Raw genomic sequence first — 21,630 nt, 5'->3', positions numbered from 1 at the left:
AAGCTAAAGACGCACTGCCTGGGCTTTGCACTCCCCAGTTATGTCTAACATCAGCTCTAGCAGGATTCATATTTTAAATCTGATATATTCTAATCACAAGATAGAAATAAAATTATTTTTTCCTACCTTTTGTCATCTCTGGTTTCTGCTTTCATCGGCTTTTCACTCTCTTCCATCCAGCATCTGCCCTCTGTCTCTTCAATCCAGCATCTGCCTCTTCCATCCACTATCTGCCCTCTACCCCTCCCCCTCCCATATGGTATCTGCGTTCTTTTTATGCTCCTCTCTCCTACATCAGATCTAGCATCTTTGTCCCTCTTTCCTTATTTTTCATCTGACCCCCCTTCCCAGCATCAATCTCTCTCTACTTTGTCATTCCTCTCTCTCTCTCCTTTCCCTCATTTGATCTCTCCATTCCATCCTGATTCCTTCCCCTCCTCTTATCTCCCTGCCAGCTGTTTCCTTCCAATGTTTCTCCTCCCCTGTCTAGCAGTACCTTCTCCCTTTCTTCCTCCCCTTATCAAACAGTAACTCTCTTCCCTTCCCCTGTCAGCAGTATTGCCTTCCTCTCCCTTGTCCAGGAGTACCCCTTCTCCCTTTCCTCCTCCTCCTCTTATACAACAGTAATTCTCGTCCATTCCCTTTCCCTTCTCCCCTGTCAGCAGTACCCCCTTCCCCTCCCTTGTCCAGGAGTACCCCTTCTCCCTTTCCTCCTCCCCTTATCCAACAGTAATTCTCGTCCCTTCCCTTTCTCTTGTCCCCTGTCAGCAGTACCCCCTTCCCCTCCCTTGTCCAGGAGTACCCCTTCTCCCTTTCCTTGTCCCTTCCCTTTCCCTTCTCCCCTGTCAGCAGTAGCCCCTTCCCCTCACTTGTCCAGGAGTACCCCTTCTCCCTTCCCTTCTTCCCTCTCCAGCAAATGTTTCCTCTATGTAGGCTAGCAGCAGCTCTGTGTGCTTTTAACTTCAGCACACAGCTGCCCCTAAGCAGTATTTTAACCGCGGTTTCATGAGGCAGCCTCGGGGCCTTTGGTAGGCCTGCCCGCTTCGATGATGCGATGTGGGCCGGCCTACCAAAGGCCCCAAGGCTGCCTCATGAAACCGCGGCTAAAATACTGCTTAGGGGCAGCTGTGTGCCGAAGTTAAAAGCACACAGAGCTGCCGCTGCTTGTCTGGGGGTGCGGAGCCATGAGTCGGTGATGGAAGGCAGGAGTACCGGCATAGCTACGTATGAAGAATATGTCCTTGTCTTCTCTCCCATTACCAGCCATAGCTTGATGTCCATTGTTGGGATTCTGCTCTGGAGTAGACTTTTTGATGCTTTACATCTGTTGTATTAAACATCAGGGTTACAAGCAGTACCAGAAAGAAGGATGGAGTACATATCCAAAATGTTATAAATAATAATTAATAGTACCTTTATCATGTGACTGGGCCAAGCGGTATTACCCGTCACATATCTCCACTCCCAGGTACTCTCTGGTCTTCCAAGCTCCAGCTGTTCTATTAAGACAAACATAACAAGATTAAATATTATCTCAACACACTCTTAAAACATGTGGCTAGGTTCTTCCCAAAGTCCCCTAGTCATTCTCTGGGTCCTCCCTGGTCTCCATGTTCTTCATTGGCTCTCACTGGCCCTCTGGATCTTCCTCTGGGTCCTCCCTGACCCTTCATTGGCCCTATGGTCATCAGGCAGCTCCCAGTGCCATTACCGGTCTCTCTGCTAGTTGCCACCGCCCAGCCGGTCCCGTCACCAGTTGCTCCAAGATCTTCAGCCAGTGGTCTTCAGGTTTTCACTAGCTGCCTCCCTGGGGGTCCTCTGATGGCTTCCTGGTACCATTACCGGTCTCTCAGCCAGTCACCACTGGTGCTGCCAGTCCTTCCGCCGATTACCCACCAGACCCCCTCAGCCTAGGACCTCCAGCTCAACCACAGCTCTTCTAGCTGCTTGTGGGGCTACCACCAGTTCCCGTCTCTGGCCTCTTGAGTCCCCACGGGTCTTGGTTTTCTTCGCCGGTCCCACCGCCCGTTGTCAAGCCTGAACCCCACCTGGACTCCAGGTTTTACCAGGCCCTCTGGTTATTTTTGTCTTCCATACCCCTCTCTGCCAGTGTATAGGTCCCCGCAGACCCTTCCGCTACCAGACTTCACTACAGAGCATTCTGTTGCTGCACCATTCCTCGCTGTCAGGACTGATCAGCCTGGCCATTAGCTCTTTCTTCCGGTGTATAGATCCTCATGGACCCTCCCATCATCGGGCTTCCAATCTCTGCTGCACCAGTCCCCCTGTCAAGATTGGTCAGCCTGGCCACTCTACTCCACTGCCCTGCACTCCCTTGTCAGTGCCGGTCAGTAGTGGCCTTCATGGTTTACCAGGAGTTAGGCCAGAGGCCAGCATTCCTCCTTCTGAAGGAGCTCCTTGTCTTCTGAGCTCTCTATACTAGCAGCTGTTCTTTTCATCACCACAATCCACTCAGGGTGAGTGGACAGCTCCTAGCAGCACTTGTAGCTCTATGCAGATTAGCTGTTCTTTCAGGCTCAATGAACTCCACTGCTCGGGCTCCCTCTGCTGGCCAGTAGCAGGTACTCCACCCTGTCACAAGTACCTTATCCTGTATAATAAAATCCTAAGCGTGCATGCGCACTTAACACGTCATGTTCCCTGACAGCATGATGTGTCCCTCCATGTTGGATTCCATTTCTGAACATGGAGGCAGGGAACACGCCGGCGACTCCCCCCTCCCGCCCTCACTCACCGCCAGACAAACCTCTGCTGCTGCTCCTCTTCAAAGCAGCCTGCTGAGGATCGCCGGCCGGCTGTAGCGAACCTCGCAGGCCGCTGTGGAGAGCAGCCTGCGAGGTTCACTACAGCCAACCAGCGATCCTCAGCAGGCTGCTCTGAAGAGGAGCAGCAGCGGCGGCAGCGGTTTGTCTGGCGGTGACTGAGGGACGGACCAGAAGAGACCAGGAAGCTGGATGCTGGACAGGGGGAGCAGGTAAGGAGTGCGGCTGGACAGGGGGGGAGGTAACAGGAAGGAAGAAGGCCTACTGCTGGACACGGGGAGCAGGGAAGAGGTGCTGCTAGACGGGGGGGAGGTAACAGGAAGGGAGAAGGCCTACTGCTGGACAGGGGGAACAGGGAAGAGGTGCTGCTGGACAGGGGGGAGGTAGCAGGAAGGGAGAAGGGCTACTGCTGGACAGGGGGAGCAGGGAAGAGGTGCTGCTGGATAGGGGAGACGTAAAACGAAGGGAGAAGGGCTGCTGCTGGACAGGGGGAGCAGGGAAGGGGTGCTGCTGGACACGGGGGAGGTAAAAGGAAGGGAGAAGGGCTACTACTGGACAGGGGTAGCAGGCAAGGGGTGGTGGTGGACAGCTGAGGAAAGAGAGAGACAGAAAGAAGGAAAGAAAGTCAGACAGACAGAAAGCGGCTAAGGAGAGAGAGAGAAAGACAGACAGACACACATCTATTCTAGCACCCATTAATGTAACAGGCTTAAAGACTAGTGAGTAAATAAGGAATTTGCCATAACAATGTAACAATGATATGAATCATACATATAAGATTTTTCCAGTGGAACAAACGATTGCATAAACTTATTAATAAAACTAGATAAAGACCTAAGAACAAATCTAAACCTGCAAGAATGGGACTTTGGTTCTATGAAGTTTTGTCAAAATATAAAACACAGAAATCGGTGATAACTTTTCAACAGAAAATCAGCTGCTTTCATGGTCACTTTTCCAGCCATTAGCAATAGTCTGTTGTAAAGATGAAGTCATTTTTTCTAATTATCTATAATTAAAGACATCTAAGGTTGTATTAGCTTCTGTTCACTTAGAGATTCATTGAAACATATAATTTGACCATGGATAACTATTCTTACATTACATTTCATTAGAGATTTCTATTCCGCCGTTGCCTTGTGGTTCAAGGCGGATTACAAAAGAATTACAAAAAACATATTACATAAAGATATCTGGTAATTTCTAGAGCAGATAAGGAGTAGATAAGGTTGCTTTGGGGAATCGGGAAGGTATAGGGAAGTGGTATTGGGCAGTGGGAAGGAGCTAGCGGTATTAAGTCGTTTGCAGGAATTTCTTGAAAAGTAGAGTCTTTATTTCTTTTCTGAATGTTTGTAGTCTGGGGTCATAATTAGTAGATTGGAGATTTGGTTGTCGAGTTTTGCTACCTGTGTGGCTAGGAGGCCCTCATATAGTTTTTTCCATTTGACTTCTTTGATTGGAGGGTACGTAAATGGAGTGTGGACTTTCCTATGTCTTGTTGATGTAGTTTGGATGAGACAGTTGTTCAGGTAGGTTGGGCTGTCGCTGTTTATGGGTTTAAATAGTAAGTAGAATTTGAATAGTATTCTTGCCAGAATTGGAAGCCAGTGTGAGTTGAGGTATGCCTCTGTGATGTGGTCATGTTTCCTCAATGAATAGATTAGTCTCAGTGCTGTGTTTTGGATTGTTTGTAGTTGTTTTATCATTGTTGCTGGGCAGGGGAGGTAGAGAATGTTGCAATAGTCTAAAAGACCTAGACCTAGGACTAGGGATTGTACTAAGAGACAGAATTGTGTTCTATCGAAGAATTTTTGAATATGTCTTAAGTTTCTCAAAACTGCAAATGATTTCTGTATTGTTTTATTGATTTATGGTTGCATGGTGCAGCATCTATCTATCGTCATTCCTAGTAGTTTTAGGATGGGTTGAATGGGGTAATTGAGTGTATTAATTTCTATATTGGTTATAGTTGGGACTTTGTTATTTTCAAGGAAGATGAAATTTGTTTTGTCTGGGTTCAGCTTCAGTTTATGATCTCTCATCCATGTTACTACCGTTTCTAGTGTTCGGTGTAGTGTGTCTGTCATAGAGGGTTTGGAGTGATCGAAAGGTATGAGAATGGTGATGTCATCTGAGGTTAGATCTAGTTTGGTGATGTCATATAAGGTTAGACCTAGTTTGTCCAGGCAGGCGCCGAGGGAGGCAGTATAGAGATTGAAGAGAGTAGGGGATAGTGGGGATCTTTGGGGTACGCGGCAGGGGTTGGACCAAGGTTCTGATTTTTCTTTGTCTGACTTTACTCTGTAGGTTCTGGATTTGAGGAATCCTTTAAACCATGAGTATACCTTATCAGTGATACCTATTGTGTCCAAAATTTTCAGTAGGATGTTTTGGTCTATCAGGTCAAATGCTGCGGTCAGATTCAGTTGTATGAGCAGCATTTTTTTTGCCTGTGCTGAGGTGTTGCCTAGCTGTGTCAATAAGGGAGCCTAGTAGTGTGTCTGTGCTGAAGTTGTTTCTGAAGCCGGATTACGTGGGATGGAGTATGTTGTGGTCTTCCAGATAGTTGGTGAGGAGTTTGGCTACTAGCCCTTCTGTTAGTTTGACAAAAAGAGGTATTGAGGCAATGGATCTATAATTGGATGGTTGATCCATTGCTCCTTTAGGGTCTTTTAGGATCGGTGTGACGACAATTTCGCTGAGGTCAGTTGGGAAGAGGCCTTCTGTGAGCATGGTTTGTATCCATTGTAGGAATAGGGCACGGAATTTCGTGCTGGAGGTTTTTAAGAGATATGGTGGACAGTGGTTGAGGTCACATGATGTGTGGCTGTACTTTCTGTAGAATTTGTTAAGGTCGGACCATTGTATAGTGGGGAAGTGGTACCAGGTTCTGTCTGCAGCAGTTAATTCTTTTTCTTTGGGGGGTATTATGATTTCTTTTAGGTGGGTTGGGGTATCATTGAGGGTAGCTCTGGCATTTGTAATTTTGTTCTTGAAGTGTTCTGCTAAGAGGGTGGCTGAGGGGGGTATTGTTAGTGGTCAGGTAGGGTTTGGTCGGTGTCAGATCTTTTAGTATTTGAAATAGTTTTTTGGTGTCTTGAGTTTCTGTGCCTATTAAGTTGGTGTAGTGTGCTTTTCTCTTATCCTTTAGTTCAGGGGTAGGGAACTCCGGTCCTCAAGAGCCATATTCCAGTCGGGTTTTCAGGATTTCCCCCATGAATATGACTGAGATCTATTTGCATGCACTGCTTTCAATGCATATTCATTGGGCAAATCCTGAAAACTGGAATATGGCTCTCGAGGACCGGAGTTCCCTACCCCTGCTTTAGTTGTAGTTTGTATTGTTTGTTTAGTTTTTTCCAGGTGGTTTTTGTATGTTCTAGGTTAGTTTTTCTCCATTTTCTTTCTAGTCGTCTACATTGTCTTTTGAGTAGGAATAGTTTGTTGTCAAACTATTGGTCTGATCATCTGCTGGTTCTGATTTTTGGTTTGTAATGGGCCTAGTTCATCAAGGGTGTGAGTGCTCAGTTTGCACCTTTGTGAAATGAAATCTTTGGGATTGCATTCCTGTATTGTATCATCTATTTTATTGCAGAATTTGATTGGCTCGATGTGTATGCGTGAGGTGTAGGTTACTTTGTGGGATTTTGGTGTGGTTTTGTTTTTGGTCCAGTTGATGTTGAAGGAGTATGTGTAGTGGTCTGACCAGAGGGATCGGGACCATATTCCAGTAGATGTATGAATTTCTGATAGAGATGGTTGATGAGTTATGAAGGCTGTGATGTCAATTTGGTGACCTTTCTCATGAGTGGTTTGTGGGTCTAAAATCTGGAATGATAAGGCATCGAGAAATAAAAGGTAGTTGTCTGCTTGTTTGGATGATTGGTCTTCAAGGAGTAGGTTTAGATCTCCTAGGATTAGGTTGTAGGTTGCTGTTAGTGAGTTTCTGTATATGAAGTCCTCAAGTTCAGGCCTTTCTGTGGTACAGTTTCCTGGTGTTATGAAGCAGAGCATGCAGTTTAGTGAATCTTTTAGTGTGGAGCATGAGACTTGGCAGGCTGTGTATGAGGAAAGACTAAAACGGTTAGGGCTCTTCAGCTTGGAAAAGAAACGACTGAGGGGAGATATGATTGAAGTCTACAAAATCCTGAGTGGAGTAGAATGGGTACAAGTGGATCAATTTTTCGCTCTGTCAAAAATTGCAAAGACTAGGGGACACTCGATGAAGTTACACGGAAATACTTTTAAAACCAATAGGAGGAAATTTTTTTTTCACTCAGAAAATAGTTAAGCTCTGGAATGCGTTGCCAGAGGATGTGGTAAGAGCAGATAGCATAACTGGTTTTAAGAAAGGTTTGGACAAGTTCCTGTAGGAAACGTCCATAATCTGCTATTAAGATGGTAGAATATATGGCAGTGTGTGGGGAGAGTGTGGCGCAGTGGTTAAAGCTATAGCCTCAGCACCCTGAAGTTGTGGGTTCAAACCCATGCTGCTCCTTCTGACCTTATTCCCCCCATTATCGCAGGTACATTAGATAGGTTGTGAGCCCATTGGCAGGGAAAAATGCTTGAGTACCTGAATAAATTCATGTAAACCATTCTCAACTTCCCTGGGAGAATGTGCAGCAAGGCAAAAGGAGTGAAGTCGGGAGATGGCAGTAGAGGAGAAGAGTAAAGACAAGAGACTTATACAAAGAATGGAATTCCAAGGGCGGGGTGTAGGGAGAGATAAGAGAGGAGAGATATTGAAGAGCCACAGCGTCAGTAAGTCAATAGGTTAGTAAGAAGTGTTTGAATTGTATGCAGAAGCGGACAGGGAGCCAATGAAGTGACTGGAGAGGGTTAACATGAGCATAACAGGAGACCCGCAAGAAGCACGTTATAGTAATCCAGACAAGAGGTGACAAGGGTGTGGATAATGGTCTTGGCAGCATGCTCAGAAGGGAAACTCCAGATTGTAGCGACTTTTGTATAGAAAGAAGCGACAAGTTTTGGTAGTTTGTTGGATATGTGAAGAGAAGGACAGAGATGAGTCAAAGATGATCCTGAGGTTGTGAGCTGATGAGACAGGGGAGGATGAGTGTTATCAACCAAACTAGAGAATGTAGGGAGAGGAGAAGCAGGTTTAGGAGGAAAGATAAGGAATTCAGTCTTGGCCATGTTTAACTTTAGATGGTGGCGAGACATCCATGTAGCAATGTCAGATAGGCAGGCCAAGACTCGGACCTGGATTGCTGTAGAAATTTTGGACGTAGAGAGGTAGATTTGTGAGTCGTCAGCATAGAGATGATACCAAAATCTGTGGGAGGAAATTAGCGCACCAAGTGAAGAACTGTAAATGGAGCAGAGAGGTCCCAGGACAGAGCCCTAAGGTATGCTGGCTGAGAGCTGAATGCAATGGAGGAGGATCATCTAGAGCAGGGGTGTCAAATGTCAGTCCTCGAGGGCTGCAATCCAGTCGGGTTTTCAAGATTTCCCCAGTGAATATGCATGAGATCTATTAGCATACACAATGAAAGCAGTGCATGCAAATGAATGCAGTGCATGCAAATTCATTGGGGAAATCGTGAAAACCCGATTGGATTGCAGCCCTCGAGGACCAACATTTGACATCCCTGATCTAGAACATATTCTAAAAGTACGACAGGAAAGGTAGGAAGAAAACCATGAGATAACAGAGCCCTGAAATCCAAGTGAGGACAGTGTATTAATGAATAGGTGGTGATCTATAGTGTCAAACGTCACAGATAGATCAAGGAAAATGAGAACTGAGTAGTGACCTTTGGATTTAGCCAGGAGCAGGTCATTGAAACTATGTCTTAGGTTTATATATCCTGTCTCTGACCTGTGAGCTGCAAGAGAGAGCCTTCAAAACAAGTCTGAGCAATGTAGGACTCAGAGATCAGCGTAGGCCTTGCTGAGTCACCTAGACCTGCACATACAAGACTTAAAAGAGTGATAGAACCTATACTGTTCCTGACCTGTATATGTGTAGGGGAGGGGGGAGGCCATTGCCTTCCTTCTAATCACCAGGGAGGAGATGGGGAAACTCAGCTACATTGTTATCTATAGCCAGGTGTCTGGGACACAACCTTTGTGGTCCAGTAACACCAAAGGCTGAAAGATAGCATTTTTATTCCATTGCAGGAGCCGTTGAAATTCCAGGAACAGCTAACAGGATCTCCTAAGGAGTCACTATTGAGCTCAGCACCACTCGGCTGGATTCTAAAAACTTACCGAGCCTTTTACGATGGCTGCTAATCTGACTCCAGCTGGTTTAGTGTGGCAGTATTTTACTGTCCGATTATCAAAATGGCTTACCGTGGTCTTTTCCGAGCTTTCTAGCAGCCTCTGACTCTGCCTTGCCAAATGTATTACAATGAGGTCATTAATATTAAAATGGTAGTAAAAGAAGAACAGATACGTTATAGATGGACATTTCCATTTGGATTACAATTTAATGCAAAGGGAGCTACATATCATATTTCATCTAAAGTTGAAGCCCTTCAAACTTTTCAATTTTTAGGATGGGGAGAAGAAAATTCTGTTTCAGGCAGGATAAGAAACAGCAACAGACAATTTCAACGTCTCATTAATATTTAAACAAGCACTCCAGGTGATTCTCTATCATCGCCAGGTGATTCTCCAAGTGTAGCGCTGTTTTTTGGCAGCCAGAAATTACCAGCTGGTCCAGGCATGCCAGTACTGTGAAATGCATGTCTCAGGTATGTTTCTGCTCGTGGCGCATGATAAAATTAAAAAAATAAAAAGACACCATACACATAAATTTATAATAGTACTAGTCTTTAAGCCCGTTACATTAACGGGTACTAGAATAGATGTGTCTGTCTGTGTTTCTTTATCTCTCTCTCCTTGGCCACTGTCTGTATCCTTCTGTCTCCCCCTCCCCCTGAGCAAAGCTGTCTGCCCCCAGCACACACCTCCCCCCAAATGTCTCTCCATAGCCCTCTTCTGTCTTCCCCCCCAGAGCAAAGCTGTCTGTCCACAGCACACCTCCCCCAAAGCAGCCCCCTTTCCCTCTCCCTATCTCTCCATGGCCCCTTCTGTCTCCCCCAGCACACCCCTCCCCCCAAAGCAGCCCCCTTTCCCTCTTCCTGTCTCTCCATGGCTCCTTCTGTCTTCCCCCCAGAGCAAAGCTGTTTGCCCCAAGCACACCCCTCCCCCCAAAGCAGCCCCCTTTCCTTCTCCCGCTGATTCTCTCTCTCTGGCCCCCTTTCTCTGTCTGTCTTTCTGTCCCTCTCCCTGCCCCTGTGTCTTTCTTTCTTTCTGTCTCCCTCCCTCCCGCTGTCTGTCTGTCATTTTTCCCCATTTCCCTGTGCAGCAGCATTTTCATCCCACTTCCCTATGCAGCAGCAACAGCATTTCCCTCCTATCCCCCCCTTTCCTGTGTAGAAGCAGTAGTAGCATTTTCCCCCACCCCCCTTTCCCTTCTCTTCCCTTACCCTTCCTTGTTCCGTTCGGCCCCTCCCCCTTCTTTTACTGCCATTGTCCTGCTCTATCTGGCCTGCTCCTGACCCTCCCACCGCCAACAAGCCTCCAGGCGCGTAGGCAGCACTTTAAACACGCTGCTTCGCGGCCTTCTACTGCCGATTTCCTCTGCCGCGTCTGTCTCCGATGATGTCATCAGAGACGCGGCAGAGGAAATTGGCAGTAGAAGGGTGCGAAGCAGCGCGTTTATAGTGCTGCCTACGCCGCTGGAGCTGGGAGGTTTGTGGAGGGTCAACGGCCGGAGCGGGGCTGCTGTCCACCACTGGTGCTGCCTACACCGCTGGAGCCGGGAGGTTTGGAGAGAGCACAGTCGCGTGCCTTCAGCCACCGCGCACGCGCCTCCAGCCCCTGCAAGCGCCATGAGGTGTGAAATAGAATACTGCCACAGAAGCACACCTCACGGTGCCAGGAATCATGAATGTTCAAGAGCGCATGTGCGCTCTAGGGTTTTATTATTAGTGATAATAGTTTTGGGGGAAAAAATTTAAAAGCACGCAAGGGAAAGCTGCATGTGATGCACACCTATGACGTGTGTATATATTGCGCTCCAGTAAGACATGCCCACGATAAGTATGCCTACAGCTTAGCTTTTCCCAGCACATGCACACATTTATGCCTCTTTCCGTGGACTATTCTACGCTTGTGCCGATTACTATCACCAGCAACTCATTTCATGTAAATTTGGAGACCCTCCGTGAAACTCATTTGCATGCGCAGTTCTTCGAGAATGACTCATCTCTTTGAAATCCAAAGATTTGTGCAACAGTGGCCCATCAGAATTTACCGGTGATATTAGAGAAATCCGGTCCTGAGTCTCAAAATCACTGTCTATAACTCAGTAAGTGATAAGAACACTGATATTCTTATTAGTGGAATAGTTTACTGTATTTGCACCTGTAGTTAGAACTGAGATAAGAACTGTGTTTGGCCCTGCAACTCCAAGTTCTACAGATTTTGGTGTTAAAAAGAAGTTGAGAATGCAGCACTACTAGGAACAAGTAAATTGCAAGAAAGACTTTTGTATATACTGTATATACTCGAATATAAACCTATCCGAATATAAACCAAGGTAACCTCTTTTCTCCCAAAAAAGAGGAAAAAAGGTTAAGTCAAATATAAACCAAACTCATATTAGTCTTGCAAGGTTATTGTAGTAGTGAGTGGCCTAGTGGTTAGAACTGTTACCTTAGCACCCTGAGGTTGTGAGTTCAATCCCAGCCTGCTCCTTGTGACTCTGGGCAAGTCACTTAATCCTTCCATTACCCCAGGTACCACAGTTAAATTTTGAGCCTGCAGGGACAGATAGGGGAAATACTTAAGAGTACCTGATTACTATTCAATGTATTGTAACCACTTTGGATGAATCTCTTCATATAAAGATAGTAAATTATAGCAACCACTGTGGGAACTCGCGTCAGCCATTTTGAGTAGTGAGACTGCAAGGGGCAGGAGCATAGGAGGATTGTTTTTGCCCTGGCTCACCATTAGCCAACCAGGGCATATGGTAGGCCTGGGAAGAGGCCTGTGATAGATGTGAGAGGGTGAAGATTCGAATATAAGCCAAGACCTCATTTTAGGGCCCAAAAATATAGATTTATATTCGAGTTTATACAGTAATTCTGCCATATTTAAAAATTGTTTGCAACATATTGATGCCTTACCTCTATTAAAGTCTTTAACTGATTTGGAAAAGATTCTGGTTAAGAAGCACATCATTAAAGTCAGTTGAGTTATTCTTGTGAATAATTGTAAAAGTATGAACTGCTTATTTGCCCTTCTATATATTTATTTAGTTCCATCTTTGGTCCTAAAATCAATAAATTTGATTGTATATCTGGCTCCCACTCCATAGGGTAATCATTAACCAACTGCCTAGGCAAACACTTGAAACTGGGTGTTGCACAAGTTTATAAAGACAGAAGATCCATCTATATATATTTCTGTACCTTTCTCCTTTCTAAAATCTTAATGCAGTAGAGCAGGAGTGTCAAACTCAATCACATAAGGGGCTGAAATCTAAAACATAGACTATGTCACGGGCCAAATTTTTTTCTTAAGATACTTAGGGGTCCTTTTATTAAGGTGTGCTAACCAATTTAGCGCATGCTAAATGCGCGCCTTAATAAAAGGACCTCTTAGTCTTAGTAGAAGTATAGGGTTACAACCTCTCCAACCCCACGCCGGCTCTGTGATGTAAACAAAAATAAATAAAAAAGACTTTTCCTCTCTCTTTTAGGTCCTAATTTATAGCGGTCAGCTGTAGCGAACCTAGTAGGCTGCCTTCGGCCTCTGCAGCACATTCCCTCTGCCGCGGTCCTGACCCTCTTTGACGTACAGGACTGCGGCAGAGGGAACGTGCTGCAGAGGCTACTGCAGACTGCTAGGATTGCTACAGCTGACCAGCGTGAGCTAGGACCTAAAAGAGAAAGGAAAAGCCTTATTTATTTATTTTTGTTTACATCACAGAGCCGGCGTGGGGTTGGCTGGCATCGTCCCCGCAGCGATCTCCCTGCAGCGACAAGAGGGAGAGGATCGAAAGGTGAGGTAGGCGGTGGGAAGGCCGGTGGGCCAGCTTCACTGAAATTTTTAAATTTTCTGACGGGCCAAATTTTATTACACAACGGGCCAGATTTTGACATGTCTGCAGTAGAGGGGACCCTTATTCTAGTCAGTTTTATATTTGGTACTATAGTTCATAATGACAGTGTAAAGAAGAAATCAAACTATAAAGTCTTTCCAAAGACCAAGTATTTGATTTTTTTTTTTTAACAGGTGATTAAATCTTCCTGTTTTGACTATAGTTGTAATATAAGCTTGTCTCAAAGGATTCAGTGAGTATTATACAGGTTCTCAATATTGGCCAAAAGGCCAGGAAAGGACCACTGTTAACTCATAGCTCAGAACTTACATTTGATCTTAGCAAAAGGCATAGCAAGTGGAATATTTCGAAGTGTTGCATAAGAGGACAGTAACAGAGAGAAAAATTATAGTGCTTGTTCTATACCCATGAATTTTCTTTGTCTCGGGGGTAAGAAATAAATGTGGAAATGTGTATTACAGATAACTAAAGCTTTTGTTGCTAGAAATGTGCAAGAAAACATTAATTCTAAATGTGGATCTTTAAACCCTGCACAGAACTTGGATGTTTGCCAATGTGGTTCTGCTAAATTGTGATGTAAAAATCACAGCTGAAAAAAAAAAAAGCATGGCTTATTGTCTCATAGTATCGTAGATCAGGTTATGTAGAAATGATGGCACACATTGTACCAGAGGCAATGGAACACTTTCGATTTGAGGGGAGGAGAGATTAACTTATATCTTGCACCTAGGGTTCCCTTGTTGGAGCTTTGTTAGATAAAATGCTCTGTCTGTGTCCCCCAATAGTCCACCCCATTCAACTGCCTATGCATTGAGCTCTAAATCACTGATTATTTCAGGTACAGAGATTCCAAGTTTATTAATTTCTTGATATACCGTCCATCAAAACATATCTAGATGGTTTACTGTAAATGAAATACATTTAAAACCAGATATTAGAAAGGGAATTAAAAAGAAAACCCATCACATAATTCAGTGAGGGGGGAAGTGACAAGACATAAGACTGACAACAAAGGGGCGAAAGGTACAAGAGGTGGCAAAAATACATCGAAATAAACTAAAAAAAGGAAGAGGGAGGGTGGAACATTAGGACTAGTTCGCCTCAAACAAGGCGTTAGGTGTTGAGAACCTGAAGTGAAAATTATTTCAGGGAAAGCAGACGGAATCCTAGGTTAGATATCGTAGGCGTCCTTGAATAAGAAAGTTTTGAACTTAGGGCTCCTTTTACGAAGGCGCATTAGGGCCTTAACGCGCGGAATAGCGCGCGCTAGCCGCTACTGCCTCCTCTTGAGCAGGCAGTAGTTTTTCAGCTAGCGCGCGCTATAGTGCACACTAATCCGGTGTGTGCGCTAAAAACGCTAGTGCACCTTCGTAAAAGGAGCCCTTAGTCTTGAATAGTGGGAGAACTCTTGTTCCAAAGTGAGGGCACCATAACTGAAAAAATGGAATTTCTAGTGGTGTCATAGAAAATTTCTCTGATAGAGGGGACAACAAGAAGATCTTGATAGCTTGAACAGAATGTACGAGAGGAGGTGTAAAGGATTAGATATTTGTCTATGAAAACAGGGATATGATGTTGTTTGATTTTGTAGATGAGTAACAGAATTTTGAATGTAATGCGATGGGGAATTGGGAGCCAATGGACATCACGTAGAAGCGGGGTGATGCGATCAAATTAGACTCTGCTTGCTGAAACAAGTGGTTGTAGTTCCCTTTGAACACATTGCCTTAATAACCACCTCATCCACAACACCGCAACCAGACATAGGAAAACTCACACCCCATTCTCATACCCCCCAATTAAGGAGGTCAAATGGAAAAAACTATATGATGGCCTCCTGGCCACTCAAGCAGCCAAACTAGACAACCAAATCGCCAATCTACTGACGGCATCCCTCAACTACAAGACTTTTAGAAAATAAATAAAGACCATACTCTTCAAGAAAACTCTGAAAGAAATAATACCGCAAGTCTCAAACTCCACCTCTCACTAAAGCCAACTACTCTAAACAAATAACCTTACCCATTTCTTACTCTTTTTGAAAATAACCAATTTTTTTTTTTTTGTAAGTTCTTGTTGTAATACATCTTGGATAATTCTTTTGTAATCCGCCTTGAACTGCAAGATAATGGCGGAATAGAAATCCCTAATGTAATGTAATGCATGCCAGTTTCCCAACATGCATGGGGTACGCGAGACATCCCCAGAAGGTACACACGGCACCACTGGCAATATGTTATATCTCCCTCCCCCCATAGTTGCTGCATCCGCCCTATCTGTGCTTTACTGCTGATGCCACTATGACTGCCCCACTCGTGCTCCGCCACCAATGCCTGTACCTCTTCAAAACTTTGCTCATTTTCTACCTGCTGCTCAAGCAGGCCTCTGCTCTCTGCGATCAGGAAGTTATATCAGAAGGAGATCTGAGACCAGCGGGAGCAGCAGGTAGGAGATGCTGCTCATTGCCAGCAGAGTTGTGAAGAGATAAGAAGGTACGTAGGTGGATGGTTGGTTGGCTGGTTGCAGAGAAGAGAGGAGAAGGATAGGTGCTGGTGGGCTTGGGTGGTGGGGAGTAGGTAAGATGGAGAGGAGCTGCTAGACTTGGGTGGTAGGGTGGAGGTGAGAGGGAGAGGTGCTGCTGGACCTGGGTGGTAGGGAGAGGTACTGCTGGACATCGGTGGTGAGGAGGTGAGAGGGAAAGGTGCTGCTGGACTGAGGGGAGAACAGTGGAGAAGGAGACTGGATCAGGGGAAAGGGGAGACACTCGATTCAGCGCTTGTGGTTTTGTAAAGGGGGGGAGTTTGTTTTTATAAACAGCATAGAAACATACGGGTAGATTAAAAAAAATGTCACCCAAGGTTAGGTGCCAAGATGATCTACACTAAGCTTGTGACTGCGTGGAATGGCCTTTATAGAATACTAGCTTAGTGTGTATTCTGCGCCTAACTTTGGACATGAGCATTTATAGCTGTCAAAGGCTGGTATAGTCGTAAATGCTTACATCCAACTAATGACAGGCACAGAAGCGCAGGTGTTGTGTAAATTCTAGGAACACCCCACAGCCATTACCCCTTTTGAGTTGCGTGCTATGAAATTTAGGCATGCAAGCTATACAGTAGAAAGGGGTAATGCAGATCTGCACGAAGCTCCTAATTACTGCCAGTAAAGTGCTTGTTAACATCAATTATTTATTGCAGATTGGCGTGCAGAGTTATAGGCTATATTGGTGCTAACAATCTGTGCCCAGACTTTAGTGGCCAACTTTGAACAACCTATACAGGATCAGGGGAATAGTAACATAGTAGATAATGGCTCATCCAGTTTGCCCAACAGTTGCACTCATCAGAGGAGGAGAGTGTGGCGCAATGGTTAAAAGCTACATCCTCAGCACCCTGAGGTTGTGGGTTCAAACCTACGCTGCTCCTTGTGATCCTGGGCAAATCACTTAATTCGCCCTTTGCCCCGGGTACATTACATAGATTGTGAGTCCACCAGGACAGAAAAGGAAAAATGCTTGAGTACCTCAATAAATTAATGTAAACTGTTCTGAGCTTCCTTGGGAGAATGGTATAGGAAAAATAAATTCATGATCAAACCAACAATGAATGTGGTATAGAAATACTTGATCCTGGTCTTTTTTACACCGTTGTTGAGACACAGACACTAGAATTTTGCCTGGCACTGTTCAACTAGAGTTGCTGTCAAGGCCCTCTCCAGTCTATCCCAATCTGTCTTGTCATGTACAGGACACAGTCTGTAGAAGTCTGCCTGGCACTGGCCTTAGTTCTTCACAGCTGGAGTTAACATCTAAGCATCAATCAACAGACACGCAATAATTTAAGTCTTGTTTTTTATACCATCCATTTTCTAATTAGGGATCCTCTGTCTTTATCCCACTCGTTTAAAAATTCTGTCATTGTTTTCATCTCCACCACCTTCCTCTTGAAGGTATTCCAGGCATCGACCACCTTCTCCATGAAAAAAGAATGGCTATTACTGTTGCATGCCAGTCCTCAGTTAATAAAAAGCAGTGCTCTCTGTGGTCAAGTATGTTCTTTTGCAGGTATGGGGTAGGAGTCAATTGGTGTGTTAATTATATACAGGGTTCTTTTTTTTTTCTTTTATTTTCATTGGCCTTTTCTGGCATGTACACATTGCTTAATAATCACAGTTGGATATTTTCAGCATGAAGAGGGTGGGTGATGCGGGCCTTTATTATAACAAACCCCACACAAGCTTTTCAAATTGGGTCCTCTCCATTTAGTTCTGATAATAGTGCATTGACAGTGTCAGGATTCCAGATTGGTAGCAGTCCAGAGCTCCTGGTACAGCGTCTTCGGGCTCTCTCTCTAGAACTGTGGTGATTCTTGCAGAAACTTCCCTTGCCAGTGTCAAGAGTGTTAGCTAGTGAACTCTCTCCACCCCCTGGTATGCTCTCCTGACCTAGAAGAAGGAGGCAACATCCCAGAATAAAATTCTGAACTGTGTGTGACACCATAGGCCATTTACCACAAGGTACCAGGCAGAAGATATTTAAGTGAGTCAACTCTTAGGTTTTTGTGCTTTAATTATCTGTTCATGCTTTTCTAGCTAATAGCTTTAATTAGAAGCAGCATTGATCCCAACTGAGTCTACACTGGAAAACTGTAGCAGCAGCTGAGAACATATTTATACAAAATTATAAATCAAGTATCTTGCTTTAATTAAACCCATTGCATAATTTAGGGGCCCTTCTACTAAAATGCGTTAGCATTTAACGTGTTGTTAGTGTTGAGTTAACTGCTAGTGCGAGGCCGCATTAAGGGGCTTTGCTGTGTTTTTGCAATTAACGCATGGTATTCTGGGTGCTAAGTGTTTTTGGTGTCTGCTGGCGTGGTGTGGGCAGAGAGTAGGTGCAGAAGGCATTTGGCAGTTAACGTGCTTCACGTAGCTTGCAATAACTGCCTAACATAGAATTAGCGCAGGACCACTTGTTGCCTCCGAAATAGGAGGCGGTAAGTGTTCCCGCGTTAACTCTCAGCAGTTACTATGTACCAATGACAACACTGGATTGGATTTATTTTGATATACCACTATTGACATAAGTATTAAGCGCTGCACAGTACAATATATACACTTCTCCTTCCGTATTCGCAGTTTTAGAACGTGCAATTTCGATTATTCACAGTTTTTTGCTTGCTGGCTCTGCCTCCCCCCCTCCCCCCCACACACACAAATTATGTCATCCATGAATGTTGATAAAAGTTTTGGTGCATTTTTCCCAGCTTCCACAGAGAAAAACTCTGCTTCCCAGCGTGCACAGAGAACTGGGAGTGTTTGCTGCAGGCACTAGAGTGGGCCTGTAGTCATCGGAAGAGACCCAGATCATCTGTCTAATTAAAGACCATCCTTACCACGGCATGCGGTCGTGGGCTTGTGCCTGAAGGGGCGTGACTATAGGGGCAGGTCTTACTACATTGTGTCAGGTTGATAAAGAAGAATCAGAAACAAAAAAAGGGGGAGTCCAACCTTGTCTGCAGTGAAAAAACCAACCAGGAAAAAACAAGCCAAAACTGCAGATATGTACAACGATGTAGGCAAAATTTATTGTGACAACCAAACTATATATTAAAACCTTTTTACCAAACAGGGGACCCAACATGGTCCGTGTTTCGGACAACCTTCATCAGGGGTCCATGGTAGAAAAAGGAAAAAACATATGTCACAACAAATGTATATAATAAAGCCAAACTGATGTTATGTAACGCCTAGAGTCACTGTGAATAGTAAAAATCGCTCTCGGCGTTACATAACATCAGTTTGGCTTTATTATATACATTTGTTGTGACATATGTTTTTTCCTTTTTCTACCATGGACCCCTGATGAAGGTTGTCCGAAACACGGACCGTGTTTGGTAAAAAAGTTTGGTAAAAAAAGTTTGGTAAAAAAGTTTTAATATATAGTTTGGCTGTCACAATAAATTTTGCCTACATCGTTGTACATATCTGCAGTTTTGGCTTGTTTTTTCCTGATAAAGAAGAATCGCCTTCCATTGAAGTTAAATGTTGTTTGTATACAAGCGTGTTTCCGCCTGTCAAGATGTGCACTTCTGTATTCATGGAAGGGTTGCTGCTGGGTCGTAGAAGGGCAAGGGAGGCGGAACACTAGCAATCTCCCATCCCCCCCAAAAGATTATTGTCAACCCGTTTTCTGTGCAGTATTGCCCTCTCTGGTATCCGCACACTTAATTGGTTCTTTCGATAATTGAGTAAAGCTAATCGCCTTCCATTGAAGTTAAGGTACTGAGTAAGTTAAGTTACTAAGTACTAAGTTACTGAGTAAGTTAAGGTTACTTTACTTTCTGATTCAATGACCACCTCTAAACAAGATGTTTCCCTTAAAGGTGTCTGAGGCAATATTCGCGGTTTCATTATATTCACTTGGGTTTTTAACAAAAAAACGCAAATAACATATGAAAAAGTTATTTGCGGTTTTTCTGTATTCGCGGGTCTGTTCATCCCCAATCACCACGAATACAGAGGGAGAAGTGTAGCGCTATTGACGTGTTAAGCGGTGCACAAAACAATACAAAATCTCCATAGCAGTTACAAGAAAACACCATGATTAGAAACATAGAAATATGATGGTAGATAAAGGCTAAATGGCCCATCTGGTCTTCATTGCAATAAAAGGAAAGTACAGAGCTTATGTTAGAATTACTAAAATTACTCGCAGTCAATCAGTTGATCCATAATATTGCTGAAAGAAAATTTTCTTAATTAGCTTGCAAAAAGCAGGATAAGAAAGATCACTATGAAAGCTGCTATAAAATATTTTGGGAAACCCCCCAACAGGTGGCATAAAAAATTTTCAGTTACCATGCAGTAATATCCCACGTTAAGTCGCAATAACTGTAAATATCACATTTTAGTAGAAGGGTCCCTAAATGATAAGGCTATGTCTGTTTTGTATAAAAAATATTGAAAAATGAAAATATCTTTTTCCTAGTATTGTTAATTATTTTATTCATGCTCCCCCCCTCCCCCCGGGGAATCAATCAATTTGTTAAAATCAGCCCTTGCTGCATCAGGCTTCATTACTGTTTTAACAACAAAATATATTGAGAAGTACTTTATTTATGGAATTGTGTTTGCTTGTTTGTGTCCACAGATTCTGGGACTTTGCCAAGCCTTCCCCATTGTTGGAGACCATTGAGCATCATTCAGAGTTTACTTGTGGACTAGATTTAAGTCTTCACACGCCTGGTCAGGTAGAACATTTGATTTGTTTTGCTGTTCTTTGGTGCCCAGTGTAGTTCACATGGGCTACAGGCTCTCCTACTCCCAGGTTGACCAAAAGCCTTAGGAAAAAGGTCAAATAAATAAAAATTTAAACAAAACAACTGGCTAGTAAATGCTTGATTCCAGGGGCCAGTGTTTCTTTTAGAAAAAATAATGAAGAGGATTCACAAGATAGGGCAGCAAAATACTCACACATATTTTTATTAACTCTTGTAGCTGCAAAGTCTATGGCTAGATCTGGGTAGCTAATTTTTTAGATGGAAACTACCCAGACAATTTCCCTTTGTAAATTCCTTATAAAGTCTGTAAAGTCCTTATAAAGTCTATAAAATTTGGAGACATTGTCCCTGCAAAGTCAGTGGGCAGAAAGATGTGTGTAAAATACCATGCTTAGCTTTGAAAATCAAATCCATGTGTTATTTCCCTTCCTTGTCTCTGCAAGCATCTCTTCTTCATGTTGCTGAAAGCACGCAGATCCTTTTAGCTACATTGAGATGAACAGTTTTCAAACCAGGCAGTTTTCAAACTTGCACAAATCTTATATTGAGCAGGGCAAACCTGATCAAACTCCATGTTTTTCAGTACCAGTAAATAATTAGAAAAATTTTGCTTTGGGAATGACAAAACTGTATAGGAAAACCTATACTGTAAGTCTTTTATATAGTAAAAACCTATCCATTAAATGCCCTTTATCATTCTTCTTTTTCTTTATTTTGCATTGTGTTCTGGAGGTAATTTAAGTCAGAGGAGAGAAAAATGCCTCTCTTTTTCCACATTAGCAAAAAGACTAATCTCCTCGATACTGGATGGACATCGCCTTCTGCTGGGAAGTTCTGTGCAATTAATCCTGCTTCCTTCAGACAAGTTTAATTTCCCTCTTTAGTTCTTGATTCACATTGCAGAGTATTAGTGCTATATATTCTATTTTGAGGGATGCATTTTAGGGATCCTGCACCTTTTGTCTAGAATCATTTTTCAAATTTCTTTTTTTCCCATTTCTCAGCATTAATACAGAAATTATCTTAACAATGCTTTTAAGAATCCTCTTTAAATTTTAATGTGGACAAATGCAAAGTGATGCACATTGGGAAAGATAACCCAAATCGTAATTACCAGATGCTAGGGTCCACCTTGGGGGTTAGCACCCAAGAAAAAGATTTGAGTGTCATTGTAGACAATGCGATGAAACCTTCCGCCCAATGTGTGGCCGCAGCCAATAAAGCAAACAATATGCTAATAATTTTTAAAAAAGGGATGGTTGACAAGATTAAGAATGTTATAAAGTCTCTGTATCATTCCATGGTACAACCTCACCTGGAATATTGCATTCAGTTCTGGTCGTCTTATCTCAAGAAAGATATAGCAGAACTAGAAAAGGTTCAAAGGAGAGCAACAAAGATGATAAAAGGGATGGAACTCCTCTCGTATGAGGAAAGACTAAAAAGGTTAGGGATCCTT

The 21,630-nt window shown here is 43.7% G+C and overlaps 1 protein-coding gene across 2 annotated transcripts in view; it reads left to right on the top strand.

Moving 5' to 3' along the window:
• PEX7 (peroxisomal biogenesis factor 7) overlaps positions 1-21,630 on the top strand; it is a 244,241-nt gene that overhangs the window by 199,954 nt on the left and 22,657 nt on the right. For both annotated transcript variants that reach the window (XR_004538935.1, XM_033939454.1), the window contains one exon: positions 20,042-20,141. Coding sequence is in view for 1 of the 2 variants with exons in the window: in XM_033939454.1 (XP_033795345.1) it covers positions 20,042-20,141 (100 nt within the window). In the remaining variant the exon portion in view is untranslated. Of the gene's footprint in view, positions 1-20,041; positions 20,142-21,630 lie in introns of those variants that run through there.

The sequence above is a fragment of the Geotrypetes seraphini genome, chromosome 3 (genome assembly GCF_902459505.1).
Source record: "Geotrypetes seraphini chromosome 3, aGeoSer1.1, whole genome shotgun sequence".
In the NCBI taxonomy this organism is placed as follows: Eukaryota; Metazoa; Chordata; class Amphibia; order Gymnophiona; family Dermophiidae; genus Geotrypetes; species Geotrypetes seraphini.
Note: the sequence above shows the minus strand (reverse complement) of the source record. Positions and strands in the feature narration are given on the sequence as shown.